The sequence below is a fragment of the Corvus brachyrhynchos genome, unplaced genomic scaffold (assembly GCF_000691975.1).
Source record: "Corvus brachyrhynchos isolate BGI_N302 unplaced genomic scaffold, ASM69197v1 scaffold346, whole genome shotgun sequence".
Classification (NCBI taxonomy): domain Eukaryota; kingdom Metazoa; phylum Chordata; class Aves; order Passeriformes; family Corvidae; genus Corvus; species Corvus brachyrhynchos.
The window spans coordinates 3,674,826-3,699,925 of NW_008238644.1; the positions used below are offsets into that span (position 1 = coordinate 3,674,826).

General features: G+C 52.6%; 1 protein-coding gene across 1 annotated transcript; it reads left to right on the plus strand.

The window, feature by feature from the left end:
- F8 (coagulation factor VIII) lies at positions 1-24,485 on the plus strand. The gene is made up of 26 exons (XM_008636248.2): positions 1-508; positions 4,113-4,237; positions 4,538-4,660; positions 5,134-5,346; positions 5,895-5,966; positions 6,391-6,498; positions 8,385-8,606; positions 8,882-9,116; positions 9,521-9,695; positions 10,626-10,719; positions 11,388-11,599; positions 11,894-12,044; positions 12,190-12,399; positions 13,617-16,293; positions 16,596-16,761; positions 17,570-17,776; positions 18,375-18,603; positions 18,701-18,883; positions 19,082-19,198; positions 20,421-20,492; positions 20,789-20,874; positions 21,335-21,490; positions 22,276-22,420; positions 23,274-23,422; positions 23,693-23,869; positions 24,091-24,485. Exons 1-26 carry the CDS (start codon positions 357-359, stop codon positions 24,244-24,246), a joined length of 6,612 nt encoding a protein of 2,203 aa, XP_008634470.1. The 5' UTR covers positions 1-356; the 3' UTR covers positions 24,247-24,485.
- Positions 24,486-25,100: the final 615 nt, after the last annotated feature.

Here is a 25,100-nt window from a genome sequence, read left to right on the forward strand (position 1 = left end):
CAGACAGGAGCCAGGACACTGAGCCAGCTGGGTCCTGCAGCGGAACTTACTGCAGTGCTTGCCCTCCCTTTCCTTTTGTTTTTTCCTCTCCTCCTGCCACTGCCAGAGGAAGAGCAGGAGAGTCCATCGTTCACACGCTGCTCTTTGCACAGACCTGCTCAAGCAATTCCTCTCCTGATACCTTTGAGAAACTCTGCAGCGCTCTCAGTGAGTCTGTGGGTGCTGACTTTCAATCATCATCTCCGGTGGATTACAACAGCTGGATGAGAAGATAAAGGCTTTTCTTTCCTCTTTCCTTTCTCATTCCTTCCTTTTCACTTTTCCACCTGAAGTCAGAGCTGCTCCCAGCAGGAGGCATGGTGCTGGTGGGAGCCCTGTTCAGCCTCCTGCTCCTCTGCCTGGTTGAGGAGGGCATCAGCAAAGTGAGAAGATACTACATCGCTGCAGTGGAAACCGCCTGGGACTACACACACAGCGACCTGCTGTCCGTGCTGCAAGCCCCTGCAGGGTAAAGCTCTTCTTACTGCAATTCTAGAACCATGCCCTGGGTGTTCTCCCACCGGGGCATGTGGCACTGTGAGCTTGGCTCCAGGCAGGCAGGTACATGGGGGCAACCAGGCAAGGTGGGTGCCTTGAGCTGCTGGTACAGCTGGGAAGGGGTGGTGTGATGGGGAGTCACAGGGATCACAACCCCTGATGAGAGACAGGTGGAATTGAGAGAGAGATGCATACCTGCTCTGCACCACTGTTCTGCACTGTTTTACCTTAATGCCACTTGCCTATGACCCTTTAAAGTCTGTGCTAGGAGCCATGATTTTCCAGCCTGTGTTTTCCCTTCTTCTCTGCATCCTGGGGGCTTTGGGGAAATATGAGGGGGGATGAGCACCTGTGACTCCCTGGGCACTGCAGAGGAAAGCTGGCTGTGCCCCCTGACATAATTCAGAGCAGCAAAGGCTTTCCACTGTGTCTGCCCCTGGTAAAATCCACTTTTAGTTATTGGTATCTTTGTGTACATTACATTGCCGGGGCTGAAATTTTTCCTTAAGGAAATGAAAATAATTTGTAGTGTTTGGGCAAAGAATGGTGTTCATGCACAGTGACAAAAAGGAGGAAGGCATGGTGGTTTTGCCTGTTTACTTTGGAGTAGGAAGGAAAAATGGGAGTTGCATTGCTCAGGCATCAGGATGGTGTTGTCTGAAGACACAGCTGGCTTGGACGTGCATGGTTGTGAATGTTCTGAGGTCGGCATGGAGAGTGGAGCTGGATGGCTGCAGCCCCTGTGGATCAAGATGTGCCCATTCCCTCTGCCCTGTTTCCATATCCCCTTCCCCAGACTCTCTGCTGAGGCAGTATCAGCCCATGACCCCATCTCAGCCTCACAGTGGCTTGAGCAGCAGGGAGCTGTGGTCAGACCCTGGAAGCCAGGCTCTAGGGATGACCCAGGTCAGCCTGACTAGCTGCTGTAGTCACTGTATCCCAGTTATGTTGGTTTTTCCTCTTTTGGTTACTTCAGTAGGAAAATTGCATCCAGCACCCCCATTTTACTAATCCCTCCTGCCCTACTTTCACTGATGTTGAAATCAGCCTCCATTAGGCTACGGTAGAGATGATGACTTCACTCACTGTTAATTCAACCCTGTGGCTTTCCATTTCAGCACTGGTTTTATGGGCACTATTTCTGACCCTGGAGTGACTCAGGAACCTGACTGTGCCTGGGGATGAGTGGGGCATTGGCAGGCAGTGTGAGGTCACTTGTCCTTCTCTAAAACGAGGGAAGACAACGTTGGCTTTCTCGGAGGGACTGGTGTGCTCCAGCCTGGAGAGGCAGAGAACTCCTGGGCAGCGCAGCTCCTGGAGAAGCTGTGATGAGAACCAGGGCTTGCTTGTCCTGGCTGTTCCCAGCTGAATGATGATGCCTTTCCCATGGCCCTGCAACTTCAGCCCAGTTCCGTGCAACAGAGGAAGGCACAGGAAAACGGCCAGGCTTGGGAGAAGGAGCCAGGAAAGCATGGCAGGCAGAGCTGCCCCTGGAGCTGGGTTGTCTCTGACCTATGTGTGTGTGGTGCCTTCTGCTTCACACATTCTCCTTCAGGGTACCAGCATCTCATGGCAGCTCCCAAAGGTGCATCTCCAGGCAGGATCTCCAAACCCCTTGTACATATCCAGGGGTTTCTCTGGCATGTTTGTAGAAAGCTCTGTCAAATTAATGGGCTACAACACACCGGGCCAGAGCTGCTCACACCTTCCCCATGATTTCAGTTTCTCTTCCTTCCAAACACAACCCCACCAGCAGGGTCAGAGCCAGGACCAGCACATCCTGCAATGGCCCCAGGAATCTCAGCTCTGACTTGGGGCTGGTGGACACGTAGCAGCAGCCCATGTCTGAGTGCTTTGGCAGTGCAGGATGTCTCGCAGCTCCAAGAGATGAACAGATAGTGTGGCTAACAATGCTGATCCAAGGTGCCAGAAACTTATCGGCCTGCCTCAGCTTCAGCTGCCCTGGGGGAAGGAAGTTCACGGGGACCCCAAGTACAGAGGACTGGCCAGAAGCACTTTCATCAGACATCCCTGGGCTGAACACCGCCTTCTTGTCTCCTGTGGGCTCTGCTCTGCTAGCACTGGGACCCGGCACTGAGCTCTGTTGTCACTAAGTCCCCTCCTGGCCATGCCCCTGCATGCCAGCAAAATCCCCCTGGCTCCAGAGGATTTCTGCCTTGTTTACTGCAGAATTAGCAGGACCAGATACTCATATTTAAGGGCTGCATTCTCAAATCTGGGCTTTCTGTGAGCTAGAGATTAAGGCACAGCTTGCTGATAGTGGACAGCCGAGTGCCAGCAGCCCTGCAGCTCATCTACCTCCCAGTGTGGGGACACCCTGGAGAGCAAAGCTGGGGCTTACCCCACTGCCAGGAATGACAGTGGTTCATTGGGCAAAGTCAGCTGAATGCAGTGGCACTGCTCACCAGGGCCGTGTCTGCTGGGAGCTTCCTGCCAGCCTGGACGTGGGGTTATGGCTGTGGTGGGAGAGACAGGAGCTGGGTACCTGTGGGGTTTTCATGGGCTCCCATCCTGCTCTGCCCCCGAGGAGAGTGGACCTTGCTCTCCCCACAGCATCCTCCAGCTGCAGGTGGCTTCCAGCCAGTGTTGTGGGGGTGAGTGTGCATTGCTTTTCCCAAATTTGAGTCACTCTGTCTCCTTCCTCTTCCGCTTGAGGAAGAGTTGCAAAGAGAAACGCTGCTCGAACGAAGGCTTAGTCAGAGCAGGAGAGCAACCTTCCCTGCTTCTTAAGTGGAAGAAAATACCACCTGGCTTTTGCTCCAAACAAAACAAGGCTGGAAACAGTCTGTCTGGTTACTGGAAATGGTCTTAGTCCTGGGGCTGACAAGTCAGCCTCTAAAATCCTTGAAGAAAATCATCCCTTTGTTATCCTGATAAATGTGCTGGATTCCTTCTGGAAAATGAATTCGTTAAGCTTCTTACAGATAGAAAGTGGCCAGCAGAGACAAGTGGGGTGTGAAATACATTCAAGGCTCCTTTATCTTCCTGCTGTGAAGTGTAAATCCCATTTTGGGCAGAAAAGAAACAAATGTGGGGCCATTGCTCAGACACAAAGCAAACTGCCACGACCTGCCAGCAGCCCTACAGTCTCTTTCCTGGGGGGGAGCTGGGGAGGGTTACACATGATGTGATGTGTTTGCCACACCTGAAGGTGCTGGGGTTGGGGTGGCTGCAGGGCAGAGCTCACCATGGCACCGCCAGTGCTCTGTGTCTCTGCTGCCAGGGGAGCATGAAGCTGGACAAGGCATGAGGCAGGAGACTGAAAGCAATGCCTGCTGCTGTGCCTTGTCCCAGCTGCAGCTGGGTATGGCCTTGTGTCTTCTTCCACCATGACTAACACCACAACACTAATCATGCCCTGTTGTCATCTGTATGCTGAGCAAAACATTCCCACTCATACCTGGGAGCTGTCAGGAAATCCAAAGGACACAGCAGGGTGAGCAATCCCTGGGGCTCCAGGAAGCAAGCTGGTGGGAAGGGGAGGAAGAGGATGGTTGTTGCCTGTGCATGGATGGGTCTGTGCAATCAGCCTTGGCTTTTCCTTCCTCCTGCAGCATTTCGGGGCATGCACGCCCACGTCCCCCCCCAGCTGGTGTCCCTCCCCGGTACAGGAAAGCTGTTTTCGTGGAGTACCCTGATGGCTCATTCATACAGCCCAAGCTCAAGCCAGCGTGGATGGGTAAGAAGCACCTTCCGTGTGGGGAGCTCTAGAAATCCTTGACAAGACACCAAACTCCTCCTGGGTTGGGTGCTGGCTGCTCTTCAGCCAGGAGCAGGAAAGCACCTGGGTGGATCCCGGTATGGCAGAGCTCCTGGGGAGGCAGAGAGCCTTGCTGGAGCTGATGCAGTTGATGCTGCTGTGCTGCATGAGGGACAATCACAAACTGTGCAGGAGGAAAGTCAGGACCCTTTGGGGCTCCTGGCAGGGTGTGAGCTGCTTGACCCCAGCTGCCTGACCTTGTTGTCTTATCCCCTTCAGGTCTTCTGGGCCCCACCATCCGAGCAGAAGTCTATGACACAGTGGTCATCACATTCAAAAACCTGGCCTCCCGCCCGTACAGCCTCCATGCTGTCGGGGTGTCCTACTGGAAGGCATCAGAAGGTGAGTTGGGCAACTCAGGTGCTGCAAGTCCTTGTGTAGCACCTCCTGCTCTGCCACCTGCCTGCCAGGTGTGTGTCCCTCCCTCACCCTGCTATTCATGTCCCTCTGCAAGGACAGATGGTCACAGAGATGGCCTAGCCTGGGGGAGCAACATGACTGTGCCCAGCTCAGAAATGAGCTGAGCAAACAGCGCAGAGCAAATCTGTATCTGTTACAGATGTGATACACAGGTTAAACCTAAGGTTGGATACTTAGGGCAAGGAAGAATCTTCTGTCCAGCCTCAGGGCAGGTGGTGGGTGCACAGCCCAACAAGTGAGTCTGGGACAGCTCTGCTACTGCCCTGAGACCTGTGGGACTCGCTCCCCTGGGATGGAGAGGGGCTGTGTTCTGGGTTGGAGGAAGGCGCGTTTCTGTACCCACAATGTGCTGGGGATGAACCTTTAGTGACATCTGGCCATTTCTTTGGTTTTAGGAGCAGGGTATGAGGATGAGACCAGCCAGTCAGAGAAGGAGGGGGACAGGGTGGATCCTGGGAAGACACATACATATGTCTGGGAAATCCAGGAAAACCAGGGCCCGACGGATGACGATGCAGAGTGCCTGACCCACTCCTACTCCTCCAACACCAACAGCGTGAAGGACATCAACTCTGGTTTGATTGGAGCCCTGCTCGTGTGCCGACCTGGTAAGGACAGCACAGGGTGGGGACAGACAACATGCAACCATTAATTGAAAAGCAGAATAATCACAGATGCCTTCCTGAGGCTGAGCATGGCAGTGGAGTTAGTGAGCTGTACTCAGTGGAAGTGCTCCTGGGGTTCAGTCCTGAAATCCTGATGGCACGAGGTACAAGGAGGTGTGACTGGGGCAAGTTTGGTCATCCCTGGCTGAGACATATCCTGGAGGTTGTTGTCCAGGCCCCCCTATAGTCACTGGAAATGACTGAGCACTGTCTGCAGGCTCCAGTGACTCACCAGGAGTAATTCCTCCACTGAGTGAAGTCTGAGGGAAGGCAGTACAAACTGACCTTTTGATGCCTTCTGGGGGCAGCTGCCTCTCAGCCGTGGACTTTTGGGGACTGCAAGGTTGGAAGCAGGGCCGTTGCAATTGTGAGACATGACAAAAGCAAACCACAGCCTGGCCTTGGTTTATCAGTTCTTGAAGAGCACAAAGGGAATTCTCTGGGTGGTGCTTGCTGACCTTCAAAGAAATCCATCTTATTGCATCTTGCAGGGACCCTGGCGAGTGATGGGAATGAGGGCCCGCAGAAAGAGTTTGTGCTGCTCTTCGCAGTGTTTGATGAAGGTAATTACTGACTGACAGGTGTCAGCCCCTGTGTTCGGCCTGGTCCAGGATGTTTGCTTTGGCCATGGTGTGAGCACAGCTGCTCAGCACCCACACCCCCTCCCAAGGATTTGAGCTATGTACAGCCTCTACATCCAATGTGCTCCTGGTGCAGTACTGCCCCTCCTTCTCTTCCCCAGGTTCAGGGAGCTTGCAGCCCCTCCAGCTCTGCCATTCCATGCCGTGGCCTTGTTCCCATCACACAGGCTAAAGAGGGGAGTCATTCCCTGTCATGTGTGGTGGTCACCCCCATGCCCATGCAGAGCCATGGGCAGGCGTGCCCTGGATTTCCACAGGCACCACACATCCAACCTCCCTGGGAAGGTTTACTCTTGCTTTGAAATGCTCTCAAGTGAAAGCTGACTGCTCCCTCCTCTGTCCACAGGAAAAAGCTGGTACTCTGAGCAGGGTTCCCCAGAAGCTGCTCAGCCCCAGGCTCACAACAGGACAGAGCTGCACACCATCAATGGCTACATCAATGGCTCACTGCCTGGTGAGTCCTGGTGGGACAGGGACAGGAATGGGGGGTATGGGAGCTGCTAGGGGTGGAGCCAGGTCTGTAAACTCGAGGCAGCTTGTGAAGGGATGTGAGAAAAGAGATCAAGAGGAGTTTCCAGGTGATGGAACTGTTAGGCTGTGTTCACCCCTGAGGGACTACTACATCTCAGCTCATTGATCTGCCTTGCCCATTTACAGCAGGGCAGGAGCTGTTTCCAGCTCTCTGTGTTGCCAAGTGCAGCTGGGTTCATTAGAGGTCTCCAGGAATAGTGCTGGTAGCAGAATTTTTTCTTTCGTAGCCCTGTGAACAAGGCTGGAGGTAGAATTTAGCTCTCACTAAAACACCTTCATAGGATTTTGGGAATAGAACCATGGAATCATTTAAGTTGGAAAAGACCCCTAAGATCATCAAGTCCAGCTGTAAACTTAACACTGCCAAGTCTACCACTAAACCATGTCCCTGAGTGTCACATATACAAGTGTTTTAAATACCTGGGGAGCCTGTTCCAGTGTTTGACAACCCTTTCAGTGAAGAAATTTTTCCCAATATCTGACATAAACTTCCCTGGTGCAATTTGAGGCTGTTTCCTCTTGTTTCTACAGCACTGTTGCTACTTCCTCCCTTGCTGCTTTGGAGAAGAGACTGACCCCCCACTTCATTACAGCCTCCTTCCATGTAGTTCTAGAGTGATAAGGTCTTCTCTCAGACTTCTCTTCTTCAGAAGGGCAAAAGAAAAGGCTGTGTTTGGTCTCAGCAAACACAAAAGTTGCTATTTTCTGGTGTTCTCCCGGGAAAAGATCCAGAGCTGCCCAAGAGTGAGGAATCTCCAAGGCAAACTGGGAAGCACTGTCAGGAGAGTCATTACCACCAGCAGCTTTGGTGAACCACATCCTAAAACCTCCCACTTGGGTCTGGCCAGTCTCCAGTGAAAGGCAAAAGCAGAACTCCCCTAAATTCCCTGTCCTGATGGGTTCATAGAGCTTAAGAGCTGAGGAAACCTCATGGTCAACCACCGTGTCTGCACAGTGGGTTTTCCCTGGAGAAGTTATCCACTTCCACTCAGCATCTCCCTCCCTGGATGCAGGACCTGGCCTGAGAGGTGTCTGATGGAGAGCTGAAAATGGAGAGCTGAGGGCCTCAGGATGGAACCTCCACCTTTCCTCCCAGGCCCTTGGGATCTGTTCCAGTCACCTCTGCACTCAGTGCCAAAAACAAGCGCTTGATTCTGTATTTTACTTTGTTTGTCTTTAGCTTCCAGGAACTTGTTATTCACTTCCCTGCTAGATTACAGAGCCCTTCAGCACATATCAGTTTCTCCTCAGGAAAATATTTTTACAATGCAGTCAAGTGCTTTCCCATTTCCTAAGCACACTGAGCTCTTCGAGTGTTTCTGAGGAAGGAATTTTCTCCAGCACTCAAATAATCCTGGTGACCCCTCTCTGCCCTTTGTGGTATTTCAGCTACTGCTGAGGACGTGCTGGAACTCTGCTCCAGATTCAATGTTTTAGTATCAGGCTTTCCAGTGCTGTGATCAGACAGATGATTCTCTTTTTTTCAGTGCCCAATTTCTCTATTTACAGAGTCAAGGAGCACATCTCTCTCTTTTGCCACTGCGTCCCACTGGGAGCTCCTACCAGCAACCCTCCCAAAGTCCCCCAAGTCTGTAAATCTAGTCTTGTCTCAGGGGGATGATGTGACCTGTGCCTCTGTTTTGCTCAGACAGTCCACATTCATGTGTGATTTCTCCAGCTTGAAGCCAGCATCTTGTGGGGCATGGGACTCTACCAGCATGTGTCAGACTCTGAGTCTACGGCACCAAGAGTGGGGACATGGGTTGGACACAGTGCTGACTCCTGGGTGCTTTCCTTGTCTCCTGGCAGGTCTCACACTGTGCCTCAAGAAGCAGGTCCACTGGCATGTGATTGGGTTGGGCTCTGGGCCAGAAGTCCACTCCATCTTCTTTGAAGGCCACACATTCCTGGTGAGAAGCCACCGTCTCAGCAGCCTAGAAATCTCCCCTGCCACATATCTCACAGCCCAGACCATGCCAGGAACAGCTGGCTGGTTTCGGATGTTCTGCCAGATACCGTCCCATCAGCAAGGTAACCTTATTCTCCAAGAGCTCGGGGGAAAAGCAGTTCAGGGGATGGCCTGGGCTCAGGGTTCTGTGCGGTGCTGCAGCTCCAAGGCCCCTCCTGCTCCCTAGTGTTGCATCCACCTGCAGTCTGGCCCATACCAGAGGGCATGGGTTGATCCATGTTGGCCCATTTGATGGGAAGAGTAGTGGAGAATATTTCTCCCAGGCAGGGCCTGGGGCAGTGCCTACCTGTACTGGCTCATCAGTGTGACTCTTTCTGCCTGGCTTGTCTGAACCCAGCTGGCATGGAGGCCTTTGTGAAGGTGGAGGAGTGTCCTGAGCAACGCCTGCTGAAGATGGGGAAGCTGTCAAACGAGCCAGAGGACATGGATTACCCTGAGGAAGATGAGGAAACTTATCACGTGATCCAAGTGCGCTCTTTTGCCAAAGACAGGCCTGTGACCTGGACTTACTACATTGCAGCTGAGGAAATGGACTGGGACTATGCGCCTGTGAAGCCAGTGTCTCTGGACAGGTGAGAGTGGGCACGAGTGCTCATGACCTGCTCCTCAAGGCAGCCCTGCCAGCTCTTCCCCTTTTCCCCAGAAATTAATTTTCATTCCGCACAGCCTGGACAGTTTTGTTCTTCCTTATTAACACTGACAGTATGGATGCAGGACAAGGATGGTCTTGGGGAGGCCATGGGAAGGCAGGACCCGGCTTTGCTCCATTTTACCAAATGCCCTGCAGAGACATTTGTCTCCAGGGCATCTGTCTCTCTGTCACCAAGGCCTCTGGAATCCGTTCCTTCTGAGCAGACAACAACTCCTGATGATGTTCTCAGCCATTAGCCAGGTCCTTGGATGATGGAAGGTCTTGCTCTGTTTCTCACAGTGTCCTGCATGTGGCCATTTGCTCTTTCTCTGCCTTTGTCTGCAGAAACATGACAAGGCTGTACCTGGAGCCTGGCCCGCAGCGGATCGGTTCAAAGTATAAGAAAGTGGTGTTTGTGGAGTATGAGGATGCAGCCTTCAAGAAGCGCAAGGTGTCCAACCAACAGGACAAGGGAATCCTGGGGCCTGTCATCAAGGGGGAGGTTGGAGATCAGTTTAAGGTAAGAGAAATGCCTCTTTCCAGTGTAAGGGGCAACTTCATAGCTTGGTGCTGTTCCTACTAATAGCTCTTGGTTTGTGGCTAAGGTCTGACATAAGTCATTGAGGTGCCCTCTCATGTTTGGCAATGTCCAAAGTTCATCAGAAAGGCAGATGTTACTGGCAGCTTAAGGTAAATACTCTCAGTGAGATGCACAGGATATGGCCCAGTCCCTCTGATTTAACTTCATTGCAGGTGTCTTAGGAACTGTGTGAGTTAATACATGACACATGACATCCAGCACCTTCCTCTAAGGCAGGGGTGTCCTGTCATCCTCTGCTTGTCTCCATCTGTTCGCTGTTACCTCACAGCACTGGGGACTTTCGCTTTTGTCTCCTGAAGTGCCTCTCCTGACCACTTGACTTCTTTGCAGCTGGGAGGAATGGGATGGTTTCCAGCAGCTTCACATTTCTGCTCCCTCCCTGGGCTTCCCTCTGCAGTTGTGGGCATGTGACAGAGCTATTTAGAGAAATAAAGGAAGGGCTTCATGCAGTGAAGTGGGGAGCACTTTAAAACTCTTGACTGCTGTGCATAATTAATGTCCTGGTCCTCTGAGGCCTGGATTGATGGACCTCTTCTGACTCATATGTAAAGTAAGACTAAAGACAGCAACTTTCTCTTTAATAAATCTGATATTTTCATGCCCTCCTTAAAACAGACACCTCCCAGATCAATGGACAGTATAGACTCATCACAGAGAAATTGTAGTTTTTGTATTGTGACTTTGTGGTCCCAGACATATCTACGTCCCTCCTGTTGATCAGTGGCAGGTAGCCAACCCCAGGACATTGCTGTCCAGTGTTTCCTTCTCTGCAAGGACACTGAGAGCAGCTTCAATGGTTTACAGTGATCAGAAAGCACCAAACATTCTTGCTGCCTGTCCTCATTTCAGATTGTGTTCAGGAATCTGGCCAGACGACCCTACAACATCTACCCTCATGGCCTCACCAGCGTCAGGCCCTACCATGCCATGAGACCCTCAAAAGGTAAGGTAGGCTATGAGAACTTGGGATATCACCTGGCCACTGCCTTTTTCTAGGCCAGGAGAGTTTTCTGCAGCTTGTGGTAAGACCAGTTGTCCAATCATGCAAGCACCTATGCTCTGCAGTTCCAGGTATTATGATGATTCCATTTTCATGTTCCCATTGGTTCCATATAACCCTGTCTTTAGGGAAGGCCCCAGTCATGACTGGGAGAAGGGGCATTCACAACCAGGGAGCTGGGACCATGTTAATTGGTCCATCCTGGAGGCCTCTGCTTTCTGATGAGGCAGGAACCATCCTGGTGATCCTGCCTGTGTTTGCAGTTTATTTACAGCCCTCATTCCCTGGGCTCCCTCTGGCCTGCATTCGTGTGAGGCTTCATCATTATTTAGACTCTCCCTCTTGCAGATTTGTAGTTTTTGCTCTGGGGTTGGTTTTTTTCCCCGGATTTCTTCCCCAGAACTGCTTTCACCCCTTGTTATTGTACTCCCAGGACCATGACTTGTGCAAGGCTGTCCCACATCCCACCAGGATCCTGGCATGGGCATGGGTGGTTCCCTCTGCAGCTTGTGTGGTCAGGAAACCTTTCTGAGCTCTTTTAAAAAGTGGGATCATCCCTTGCAGGAGCAGCCCAGACATAACTGGTCTGCTCTTGGGTTGTGTGTTGCCAGAGAAAGATGTGAAGGATATTCCTATCCCCCCTGGGCAGTCATTCACCTACAGCTGGATTCTCACCACTGAGGATGGCCCCACGCAGGCAGATCCTCGCTGCCTCACCCGTTTCTACTACAGCTCCATCGACCCAGTCCGAGACACAGCCTCAGGCCTGATTGGGCCCCTCCTCATCTGCTCCAAGAAGTCCATGGATCAGAGGGGAAATCAGGTGGGTCTTTGCTGCCTCAACTTCTAGGCTGAAAGGCTGGAGTAACTGTGGTGAGTGAAATATTTAGGTAAAACCAAGTTTGTCTGTCCTGTTTTCTTCAAACCTACCAGCAGTCCTAATGCCTCTGCCTTCCCCACCTGCCCTTGCATGCTCTCTTTTCCCCAAATCTGCACCTTAACTCCTGTGAAATAGCAGTAACCTTCTCCATGCACCCAGACTGAGACCTGACTGCTACCCTGGGCACCAGGGGTGCTCTGATCAGACCAGGAATCATTTCTTCCCTCTCTTTTCCAGATAATGTCAGACAACATGAAGTTGGTGCTGTTTTCGGTCTTTGATGAGAACCACAGCTGGTACCTGGAGGAGAACATCAGGAGGTTCTGCTCTGATGCAGCCCATGTGGATACCCAGGACCCCCAGTTTTATGCCTCCAATGTGATGCACAGTGAGTACTCAGCCAGGGGCTCCCTGCAAAGCCCCAGCAGACACAGGCTCATCCCTGCCCCAGGGAAGGAGCAGGGGATATGCAGCAGCTCAGCAGCCATGGGGGGAATTTGGTCTTGAAATGTTTCACCCCTGCCCTCTTCCAGCTATTAATGGCTTTGTATTTGACAACCTCCAAACAAAACTCTGCCTGAACGACGTTGTGTACTGGTATGTCCTGAGTGTTGGGGCCCAGACAGATTTCCTCTCCATCTTCTTCTCTGGAAACACCTTCAAGCGCAACATGGTCTTTGAGGACGTGCTCACTCTTTTCCCATTTTCTGGAGAAACAGTCATCATGAGTTTGGAAAAGCCAGGTTAGTAACATGGGCTATTCTGTCAACCATGGGCTTGGCAGCCCAGCAGAGATCAGTGAGCACCTCCAGCCAGTTCTCTGGTGCCCAATTCCTTTTGACAGCTCTGAGAGCAAAGGGATGCACGGCCTGCTGGAACAGCAAAGTGAGAGGCAGTGGTTACATCTTTCAAAGCTTAAATCAAATAAATTGAATTACTGTATTTTACTTCATTAGTAGGATGTGTTAAGGTCACACATGCTGCCAAACCAGTAAGCTGGCTGCAGTAACATGAGCCTGGTGGACATTTGCAATCTTGGCTCCAAGCTCGGAGGTCAAGGGGAGTGACAGTGCTGTCCCTGCTGTGGGTTCAGCTGCTGGGCATGCCATTTATATCCAGACTTTTGCAAGGACAGAAACCGCAGCCAGAGAGAAGTCCTAGAAAAGATTTGCTTCGGAGTTCAGTTATATTTCCTCCCACTCAGCACTTTTTCCTTAGCGTTGGCAAAAGCAGTGCTGTCAAACCATTTCCTCACTCATAGAGGAGACACAGGATTTACCCTGTGGTTGTGATATGATGGTCATGAGCACTGCACCCTGAGCCAGGCTGTCAGCGTTTCTAGACACCCCAGGAAGCTTTCTGCAACCCAGCCAAGCCTCACATCCGTTTGAGCTTGGATTCCTGCCTGCTGCTCAGAGCAGCAGCTCAGCCGGCAGCAGGTGGCAGCTCCCTCCAGCAGCAGAGCCCAGAAATCACACATCTCACCCTCGCTGCTGGGAGCAAACACACTGGCTGGGGATGTGAGTGAGAGGCAGCCTTTCCTTTCTTTCTCCTTCAGTGGGAGAGATGTGGTGACTGTCTTTGGGAGAGAGGTGTGTTTGACAGCACCAGGATGTCTTTGGAGGTGGCTTATGGTGATTGCTGCTGCTGGAGGCTCTGTGGGTTCTCACTGCATTAACTGCTCTCACCAAGCCATACTTGGGGCCTCACAGGTGTGTGTAGCTCACTAAGCTCTGCCAGGAAACACCAGCCCTGTTGATGGTGCTTGTCAGGCTCTGATGTTGTCAACAACACTGTGGGTCTGGCTGTAAGACACTCTAGGGACTATGAAAGCATGGAAACACTACCATGAACCACAAAATATAGGTTGCATTAGCAAGGGAGCACCATGGGAATGACATCTCTTCCAATTTCCCTCTGAAGTGGGCTGATGGTGTCCTTTTGCCCTCTCTTGAGACAGGTGTCTGGATGCTGGGGTGCCTAAATCCTGATTTCAGAGACCGAGGGATGCATGCCAAGTTCACAGTCTCGAAGTGCCAGTACGAGCAATACCCTGATGGGGAAGATTATGTGTATTCTGATGGGGAGGAGGTTGCCTTTGAATTCCAACCCAGGGGCTTCTCTAAAAGAAAGAGGTCGTGTGTGAATGAGCAACTGAACAACATCACCTCTTCCAGAAACGAGACAGAGAAGACAAGATTGTGCCTGACAGAACATGGGGCTGTCCTGAGCAACAGCAGGATTTCTGATCCCTCTTCCAATGGCACATCAACATTTTTAGGAAAAATACCAAATCCACATGATATTTCCATGTCTTCTCTGCCAGAGACAAATGATGAGCCAGTGTCCTATGAGTCCTTCCTGGAAGACGAAGAATTATCAAAAATCATCAGCCAGGATGAAGGGTTTGGAGCAATCCCACATGGAGAACACCTGGCGAGTGTCCATGGTACTGTGAGCTCAGAAGATGATCAGCAATGGCTGCACCAAACCACGGCAGCTCCAGGAGATGCTCTGGCAGGAATGAAAGTGACAAAAATCCCAGAGGTGCAGGGGCCAGTGAAAGGAATGACAGTCCACTCTGGTGGTAGGATGGAGAACCTGGAAGCAGAGCCTCAAAAGACAACTATTCATGCAACAAGCTTGTGGGACTCCATTGCTTATGCTGCTGGCAAAGCCCCTCTTCAGGAGAACAGGAGCTCAATTCACCAGAATGATCTGGAGCACAGCCTGGTGCTTCAAGATGTGTCTTCACAGGGTAATGAGGACACGTTGCTAAAAGGGGCTGATAAAATATCCTTTAACCTGTATGAGTCAGAGGGGAAAATCAGTACAGCACCTTCTTTAAGTATTGATCACAACTCTTCCTCCACATTGAACAATCCTTCTGCATCTCCAGATGAGACAGAAGGTAATAGGACTTCTCATGCTGTGGTTCACAGTCACGCCATAGAGAGCAATTATTCGTCAAATGACCTAGATGCTAGGCTGGAAACAAGGCCTCACAAAGTGGTCTCACAAGGCTTTTACAAAACTTTTGAAGAGCAAAATGTTTCTTTGTCAGACAAACCTGTACAAGGAGAAATCTTCATAGATGAGAATAACTCCTTGCCTGCAAAAAGTGGCACAGAACAAGCCACTGGACTTGCCAAAGGCACCAGCCTTCTAGACAGCACCTTTGCAGACACCAATGACCTTGAGCCATCCAGCTACATAATGACAGAAGAGAGGGATGAAGTAATCTTGAAAGAAGTGTTTCAGGATGCTAAGGAATTAGCAGAGCTGGACAGTATTGCCTTTTCTGAATCGAATGTTGTGACCAATGACACCAGGCCATTCCCAAATGGTTTCTTAAAGAGCTCTGAGCAGTTCCCGAGACACAGAGTTACAGCCAGAAGCCTGAGTGGCCCTGACTGGAAACGTAAACAAGCCAGGTCACTGGAGAGCAGAGGTTTGGGTCTTCCTAACACCAGCAGCAGGAAGCCCCTCTCTGATGGTAAGACAGCAGAGCAGGACCTGGCCAGCCAGCCCCTTGAGACAGCAGTGAATAAGGAAGCCCCAAAGGTGTGTGGGCCTCATTCCCCTTTTTGCATCACTCGCTTCAAAAAGAGGTCCTTGGTATCAAGCAACACCTTGCCTGAAGTGATGGTGGCCCTGCAAAGCCTGGAAGAAAAATCCAACATGGTTGAGAGGAGGCTGCACCCAGGCAGGGATGCTGTACAGGCTGATGAGATGTATCCTGAGGGGAGGCTGAGCACAGACAGGGGTGTACAGGGCAGCAGTGAGGAAGCTCAGCGCAGCACACGCTCCCTCCCCACACAGGGAGCACTGGGGACAAGACCAGCAGCAGCAGCAGCAAGCAGCTCGGAAAGGCAGGTCACTGCTGGGGCTGCAGACCTGGCCTCAAACTGGGACCCAGTCTCCTTGGGGGCTGTGGTGAACACCAGGGGCTTGCAGAGCCCAGCTTTGGCCGAGCTGCAGCCAGGCAGAGCTGTGGTGTGGGGGGCTCCTGGGAGTGAGCAAGCTCTGGGGAGAAGCCAGATGGAGGAGGAGACGAACGCTGTGGAGCAGCTGGGTCGGTTCAGTCCTGAGCCTCAGCAGCCCAAGGCCAATGCCACAGAGGACTATGTGCTTGGGAGAATGTCTGCACAAAGCCCAGAAGAAATGCCTCTGAAATCCACCATCAGAGAGAACTGTTCACTGTCTCCAAGTCCCCCTCACAACAACAACAGCACTGAAAAACCATCACAGTATGTGCAAGATACTCCTCATGGATGTCAGGTGCTCGGCAGGGAAGACGTCCTCAGAGAAACAGGGAAGAGAGAAGGCCAGGGCCTAGGAGAGCCCACAGAGGATGGGAAAAGGAACAGCACATCTGGGGAGAGGAGCCACATTCAAGGACACAGGGAGGAACAGGCCCTGAACAATGGGACACATTCCAGCCCCTCAAAGACTGCCAAGCCAGACTATGATGAGTACAGTGACACAGAGCAGACCATGGAGGATTTTGACATCTATGGGGAAGAGGAGCATGACCCGCGCTCCTTCCAGGGGGAGATACGGCAATACTTCATTGCAGCAGTGGAGGTGATGTGGGAATATGGGGACCAGAGACCCCAGCACTTCCTAAAAGCAACGTAAGTGTGATTGTCCTGCATGTATTCCTCCTGCACTGCACAGCATGGCATGATGTACAAGATGGCATGTCCTGGCAGGCAGGATCATGGTTCTGTGCTGGTACAACCCAGCCGAGCAGCCCAGGGGAAGGATGCTCCCAGCTTCTCCCCTCTACCCTGGTGGGGTTTGAACCTCCAGAAACTTTGAGCTTCCTTGCAAGTGCGTCAGGGATCCTCTGGCTCTGTATCCCCTTGACCTGTAACAACCCTGCCATGGCTGCTCTCACTATGGGACACTTACCTAACTGGCATCCCCCCCCCAGGGACCCCCAAAGAAGCAGGAGGAAACATTCCTGGCAGTACCGCAAGGTGGTTTTCCGAGAGTTCTTGGATGATTCTTTCACGCAGCCGGTGCAGCGGAGAGAGCTGGATGAACACCTGGGCATCCTCGGGCCCTACATCAGGGCAGAAGTTGAAGATGTCATCATGGTGAGTAGAAAGCTCCCATTTCATGTAAAACCATAAATCCCCCCCGTTGTTGTTGGAGTTCAGCCAGAGGGAGTGCTGAGGTGGGCTGCAGGCTCTGCAGTGCCCATGGGTTAACCCTCAGGGCTTGGGGGCAGGAGCTACCCTGTTAGCATGTGAATGGCACCAGACTGGGAGGCAGAGCCACCATTCAGAGGGACCTCAGTGGCTGGAGGAATAGGCCAGCAGGAACCTCAGAGTGTTCAGATGCAAAGCCCTGGACCTGAGACAGACCCAACCCCTGCAACAGCATGGCCTGATCAGCTCCTGGGCTCCATGGGGAGTCTTTTGGGTCAAGGGATTGCAAAAAGGCTAGTGAGCTAAGCAGGGCTCAGTACAGCTCTTTTAGGTGCTCTGTATGAGGGCAGGCTTCAGCTTTCCACACCACCAAAGGTCCTTCAACACCCACCTGAGAAGGACGTGAAAGGCTCAGGACTTGTGTCCCTGGAGAAGTTGCCCAGTTTTCACAGAAATCTTCGCCAGGATGGATTGAGCACCTTTGGGCTCCAGAGGCAGTAGTGTAGCTGACCTTGCTTCCACTGAGCAGGAAAAGGGCCTCATCCTGCTGACGTGAACTCTGCTTTCCACCAGAGATTGCACTGCACAGCCACAGCTTGTGGTTTAGCAGGGGTTGGCCACTGCAGGGAGACCAGCTGGAGGTCTGGGAACCAGGGACATCCTTCCCACCAGCTGGCTGGACCCACCACCAGGGTCCAGAGCACTGTCAGCATCGCTCCCTTCCACATTCCACTTTGCTTTCCCTCTCGGGCAGGTGACGTTCAAGAACCTGGCCTCACGACCCTTCTCCTTCCACTCCACACTGACAGCCTACGAGGAGATACAGGGCACAACGCCGCAGGGCGGGGCGGTGCCTCCCGGTGGCCACCGCAAATACTCCTGGAAAGTCCTGCCCCAGATGGCACCCACCACGCAGGAGTTTGACTGCAAGGCCTGGGCTTATTTCTCCAACGTGGACCTGGTAGGTGGGAGCCTCCATGGGGCATCCCAGGAAGGAGAGGTGGGCAGCATGCCTGGGTCTTGGCTGTGAGGTCAAGGAATTTCCTGTGGTGCTGTGCTGAAAGCAGCCTGGGGCTGTGTAGATTCTCAGGTGTCTAATACAATGATGAACACATGCTGGTGCTCCCTTCCCTTCCCTTCCCTTCCCTTCCCTTCCCTTCCCTTCCCTTCCCTTCCCTTCCCTTCCCTTTCCCCAGTTGTTCCAGCTTATGACACTTGCAGGAAATCAGCATTTTGTGGTTCCTTACCCCTCTGCCCAATCTGCCTGGATTTGGCCCCTGGGTCCAACGCAGTAGGGACTGTCAGACAGTCAGACAGACAGACACCACGTCTCTTGAAAGCACATGCAAACACTTGCTGCTCAGCCTTTCCTAGCTCAGGGCAGAGTGGGGATGCCCCAATGAACCCAACATGTCCTTCCCTCCCTGCACGTGGCCCAGAGTGGAAGCCAGGCCAGGGATGCACATGGGTTCACCGCTTTTCTCTCTGCTGTGCCTCTTGCCGGCGTCAGCGCTGCCTCCTGCTCGAAGGCAAACCCTTATTTCCTGGCTCCTTGGCAGGAGAAGGACCTGCACTCAGGCCTCATCGGGCCACTGATCATCTGCAACCATGGGGTGCTGAGCTACATTTCCAGGAGGCAGCTGGCTGTGCAGGAGTTCTCCCTGCTCTTCACCATCTTTGACGAGACCAAAAGCTGGTACTTCCCGGAGAACGTGAAGAGGAACTGCCGCCTTCCCTGCCGGATCCAGCAGGACAACCCTGACTTTAAGAGAAACCATTCGTTCCATGGTGAGGACCCTTGCACTTGCCCTTTCCATCCCACAACCTACACCAGGATGGAAATACCCCAGAGCCTCGAGCCCCTCCTGACACCTGCCTTTCCCAGCCATCAACGGCTATGTGAGTGACACCCTGCCCGGGCTGGTGATGGCCCAGCAGCAACGGGTCCGATGGCACCTCCTGAACATGGGCAGCACTGAGGACATCCACTCTGTCCACTTCCATGGGCAGCTGTTCAACGTCCGGACTAGCCAGGAGTATCGCATGGGAGTCTACAACCTTTATCCTGGTGAGATGCAGCGCAGGCACTGTGCACCCCCTCTGCCAGGGCTTCATGTTTGTGCCCTTAGGAAGTTCCTGCGGAGGAATACCACAGAGGGAGAGTGGATCTGGAATATTCTGTGCCTGTGGTTGCACAGCACTTGGCACAGTGGCATCCCATTACAGGCAGTAACTCCTCTCTGCTCTGCCCTCTGTTCCTGGCCAGGTGTCTTCGGGACAGTGGAGATGTGGCCCTCACACGCTGGGATCTGGAGGGTGGAGTGCAAAGTGGGAGAGCACCAGCAGGCTGGGATGAGTGCCCTCTTCCTCGTGTATGACCTGAGTGAGTGATCTCTTTGTGCCCTGACCCACCTGGGCCACAGCCACAACCAGTGTGTATTTGAGCTTCCTCCCCCAGATCTCTCAGCATTTCTCTTGGGCTGACCCAAATGGGATCTTTTGGGCTTTCACTCTGAATGAAAGTCACTACTCCAGCCCTTGCCACCCTGCACAGCCCAGAAGAGAACACAGAGTCAGGGACACAGCTGGGGTGAAGGCTGGGAGACCAGCTTCATTGGCCTGCAAATATTTACTCCAAGAGCTCTTGTTTTCCAAATCTGAGGGTCCCTGGACCTTCCATAAAATGCACTTACCCAAGCAAGTGCATGCATGGGCTGGTCCCTGCCCATGCTGTCAGTAAGGTACAGTGCCCAGCTGCCTAGCCATATGTCAGGAGGTAAACTGAGGCACAGAGCGATGACAGGAGGCAGTGAGTGATGCTGCCTGACTACAGGTTGGTCTGATAGAAATAGCTCCAAGAGCAACTGCAAAATCCACAGTAAACCTCTGTTTCCACCCCAGAACGTTTCTAACTGACCATGAGTAAACATTGGGGAAGTGGTATGGGAGAGTAGTATTTTATCACACTGTGACAGTCTCTCTCCTGTTTCTAAAAGAATATTAAATGTCAGCCAGAAAACATTGCTGTAAGTTAAATATCTGCTTGAGATTTCAAATTTGCATTTTCCCCAGGAGCATTTGACACACAGTGGAGATGCCAAGGTGTGACAAGTAGCTAATAATAATGGTTATTATAAGAGACAAACATCCCTGTGCTCAGCAGACCAGAAGAGAGACAAAGAGAGACAGGGGTGTCAGGTAGACTTTCCTTTAGCAATGTGATATTTGTTTTCAAAAGATGCTGGCTAGCAACAAAAAGGCCCAGGAGCAAGATATGGGTATAGGAAGGAGACACTTGTCAGCACTGCTGGGACATTAGGACATGGGAATGAGAGGTCATGGACTCAGGGAAAGGAGTTTGGCAAGAGGCTGCTGTGTCTGATGCTGGAAACTCTCTGCTTTTGACATGGGGGGTGGAAGCAAGGACTTCCAGCACCCCTAAAATTCAGGGATGGATGTGAAAGCCTCTGAAACCCATCCCTTGGTGTGAGAGAAACAAGCCTGGAGGCTTGAAAACCTCCCTGAGCCTGAAGGCTGCTACCCGGCCTAGACTTTTGTTATCTAACCAACTCTCCCTGGTTTTTGCCCTCCCCTGTTCCCTGCAGACTGCCGGAATGCCCTGGGTATGGCTTCAGGCAGCATTGCAGACTCTCAGATCACAGCCTCTGGGCAGTATGGTGAGTAGCTGGAGGGCAGGTGGGGTCGGGGCAGCTTAAGCCAACGAAACTCATGTGTTTGCCTGCCCCAAGTTCTGCTGCACTGGGCCTCTGGTAGAGTCCTTCATCCATGCCCCTGTCAGCATCCTACTCAGGACCTGGAGCCTCCCCACATGGCTGGCCCACCGTGCCAGTGCTCTGCCACCCTGTGTGTGGCTGCTAAACCCCAGGGTGATCCTCAGGCCCAGTCCTGTGGATCCACCTTAGGCAGCACCAAGGGCCAGCAGCACCCTCGTGTCTGTGCTCTCTCCTTGCAGGGCAGTGGGCTCCTTATCTGGCCAGGCTGGACAACAGTGGCTCCATCAATGCTTGGAGCACCGACCGCAGCAACGCCTGGATCCAGGTAAGAGAGGCCTTGTGTCTGGAGGCACCACTGGGGACATTGCAAGGTCATGCTCGTGCAGAAGGGCTCATGGATGGGCAGTGCTTCCCCACCACATCTGCTGTTTCCCTCTTCCCTCTGAGAGGGGAGCACTAAGATCCTAATGGCAGCTGCTCTGGTCGGGCTGCTGCTGGCCTGACCCCCATACCCATCCTCAGTGCAGCAGAAGAATCACTTGATGGTCCAGCTGCAGCACTGCATTGTGCAAAAATCTCCCAAAGACCAAGGAAGAAGAGGTTGCCTCTCCAAACAGCTTTCCCCTGCCCTCTCCCAGCTGTTGGCTGACTTGCAACTGTTTTAATTACTTTCATAACCAGTCCTCAATTATGTCAGGAGGCAGCGAGTTCACGGGTTCACAGGGCATTTCCTGAGCATGGCTTGGGTTTTCCATCGGAAGTGAATTCCTGGCTTTCATTCTCAGGTGGATCTTTTGCATCCCATGATTATTCATGGCATAAAAACCCAAGGGGCCCGACAAAAGTTCTCCAGCTTCTACATCTCCCAGTTTGTTGTGTTCTACAGCCTTGATGGGCGAAGGTGGAAAACATACAAGGGAAATGCCACGAGCACCCAGATGGTAAGGTGAAGGGTCTTGAGGAGAGTGCCCTCCCAGAATGGGGTGTCCTGGGGTGATGAGGGCTGGGGAGCTCTGTACACAAGGCAGAGATCTCCTGAGCCCCTGGGATTAGGGCAGGAACAGGGACCATTCAGTGCCAGGTGACTGAATCACAGATCTGCAAGGGACTTGCTGTCTGTGTCCATCTGTCTCATTTTGAATTGTCTGAGCTACCTCTTTCCACCATCCCAGGTGGCTGTGAGAGCCACCTCTTAATGTTACGTTGCATTTTACTTAGAACTAGGCATAAGATTTTACCTGAACATCTTTTTTGACCCCAAAGGCAAACTTGCCTTTCTAAAAATAATGTGCAGACGCAGATGATTTGGAGAATCTATAGTCACTAGAAAAAACCCACAACCTAAATATGCATAAGCTGATCAATCCTCTGGGAGAAGAGTATCCAGAAAAGCCTCCATTGCACCAGCTGTGGCTACAACTTTTCCCAGGTTCAAATGTTTGAGGACTGACTTTTGTTTCCTTCTTTTTCTCACCCTTGTTTGGCGAAAATATAATACCAAGTTAATTTGCACAGACACTAAGTTTCTTCTTCTCTTTCTCAGTGGCCCACTCACACTTCTTTGGCCTGAATCACATCTCAAATCATTCTCCTGAGCTGCCATTTTTGTAAGGATAGTGATAAGATACAGAAGTGCCAGACAGGAACGTTTTCTCCCCAGTAATCCTTGTCCTGTCTATCTCTCTTTCCGCTGGTACAACAATTCTTTCCCTCCTTTTTCCTGCAGCTGTTCTTTGGGAATGTGGATGCAACTGGGGTGAAAGAAAACCGGTTCAACCCCCCAGTCGTAGCCCGGTACCTCCGCGTCCACCCCACCCACTACAACATCCGGCCAACGCTGCGCATGGAGCTCCTCGGCTGCGACCTCAACAGTGCGTCCCACCCACAGATACCGAGCACCCAAACTGGGCTCTGATCTGCTGGGGTGCTGAGTGCCAGCTCCATGTGTGCCAGGACTCCCAGGCACTTTCAGAGGAGGAAGGAGGGAGTTGGAGATGGCACTGAGGTGTTGAGGGAGCAAAGCTGGAAAGTCTCATGGTGGTCTTAGAGATAACAGTACCAGAGGGAGAGCCTGGGGTCAGCTCTCCCCATCACTTTTTTACTGAAGCACAGGAAACTTCCAGCAGCAGCTAAGCTGATAAATGGGGAGCTGCTGCCTCAGCCTGTGGGAGCAGGGAACAAGCAGAGACAGATGCCGTTGGCTTTTACTCTGGTTTTGCCAGTTGAAGGTGAGATGGCTCTGATCAACAGTGCAACCTGAGGAAATGGTACCCTGGGATCCTTTCTCTGGCTTTGCACACCTGCTCTGCAGCAGCTGAAAGCAACAGTGGATGTGCTGTCAGCCCATGCCCCAAACCTGCCAGCTGGCTCTGAAGCTGCTGTGCACAGGCACACCTGATCATACATATGCAGGGTGTCTCCCTGCCAGGTATTCTTGTCCTTTCCCTGGAGACAAGTTCTTCTTATGTCTCCGTACAACATAAATTCTTCACATTCCTCTTAGATAAAATCTCCAGGGGGAAAAGAAGGTGGGAATAGTTTGGCCAGAGCCATGCTGCACACAGGGGCCCCAAGCAGTGCAGGGACCATGACATTGCAGCAAGGGACAGGAGAACCTGTAACCAGGGAAAAGGCATCGAGGGCAGCTGGAGCAGTGAGCAGGCAGAAGGCATCTCCATGATGGGTCTGTTCTACCCCATGACAAGCATTGCTCCTCTCTTCCAGGCTGCTCCATGCCCTTAGGAATGGAGAACAGGAGGATTCCTGACCAGCGCATCTCTGCATCCTCCTACAGTGCCAACATCTTCTCCAGCTGGACATCCGCCCTGGCCCGCCTGAACCTTCAGGGCAGGACCAACGCCTGGAGGCCAAAGGTAGCCAAAGGTGCAAGGAGCTAGCAGGCAGGCAGCTGAGATCCAAGCAGGGATGTCCTGGTCAGGGCTATGTGGGAAGTGTGTGCAGCCACAAGCACCGTGCGAGCTGCCCACCCACTGCCACACTGCTTTAGCACCCAGCAGCTCCCACCAGATGCCTGGTAGGGCAGGTGAAGCACAGGGAAGTGCAGGGCCAGCTTGGCTTCAGCTGCAGTGAGTGTGTCTTTCTCATTGCTGCTGGAGGGTTGAAGGCAGTCTGTCCTTCCCCAGAGCAACAGCCCCAGAGAGTGGCTGCAGGTGGACTTCGAAGTAACCAAGAAGGTGACTGCAATCATAACCCAAGGTGCCAAAGCTCTCTTCACCCAGATGTTTGTGAAGGAGTTTGCTGTGTCCATCAGCCAGGACGGCGTGCACTGGAGCCCGGTCCTGCAAAATGGCAAGGAGAAGGTAGGCAGAGCTGCTCCATGGCCAGAGCCCACGGCCACCCCCAGGGCAGCAAGCACAGCCCTTGGCAGCAAACATGCTCACAGGATTTCTTTCCAAGAGCAGTGAGCCAGGCTGTGCTTTTTCCTTCCTTAAAGCATTCCAAGGGGTGTTTGTCTGGGTTGATCCTGTCCTCACTGTGCCAGCAGAGGAAAGCGCATCCCTGGTTTCTCTCTCCTCTCCAGATTTTCAAGGCAAACCAAGACCATCAGAGCACAGTGACGAATACCCTGGAGTCCCCTCTCTTTGCCCGCTTTGTGAGGATACACCCCCGCCAGTGGCACAACCACATTGCCCTGCGAATAGAGTTCCTTGGCTGCGACACTCAGCAGGAGTACTGATGGCTGCAGGGCCAGGAAGACGCAGTGCCAGCCCAAGGACTCACATCCCACTGGGCACTGAACCCTCCCCAAAGCTGGAGCCATCCCTCCAGGGGCCTGGCTGCCCCTGCTGCTGGGGAAGAGAAGGGCTGCAGAGCTTCGCAGCGGCTGGGTCGTTATCTGCCTTTTCCTGTCTCTCATCTACCAGATGCTGTATACTCAGATGTAATGATGAAGAATTAAACAGTAATTTTCCAGTATCTCTCTGCACTTTCTCCTCTGCTCTAGCCTTGGAGTCCCCAGGGGCCCAGCCAGCATTACCAGCAGCTAGTAATTAATTAGCCCCAGAGCTTCTCAGCCTGGTTTTGCACAAGTTCCTGCTGCCATGGGCACAGTCCTGGAGGAGGAAGAGCAAAGATAAGGATGGAGGGTGGAGGCCCTGCTCCAGGCCCCAGTGTCCATTTCACAATCGGTGGGGATTGGAGGCTGGAGGGAGGTGACTCTTGCTCGACCTGACTCAGCACTGGGTTTTGGCCCTGCGTTTCCCTTCGTCTCCTTTCCACGGTGCTGCTGCTGCTGTGGCTGGGTGACATCACCCTGCTTGCTGTTGCTGCATTGAGCAAGCCCTCCTTGTTCTCCACAGGAGGAGTTCTGTGGGTGCCTGTGGCTCCCAGGGACCCTGGTGGGACATTGACTGGTGGATCAGCTGCCACCTTGACATAACCCCCAGCAAGGTGTGCCATGGGCCACAGCCATCTTCCTGACACCTGTGGCTTTCCCCTTCCCTGGCACCCACCCCACACAGTGGCAGATGTTTCCCCTCCCAGGAATGACGATGAGCAGGGTGACACTGGCTCCCCCCCCATTCCTCTCAT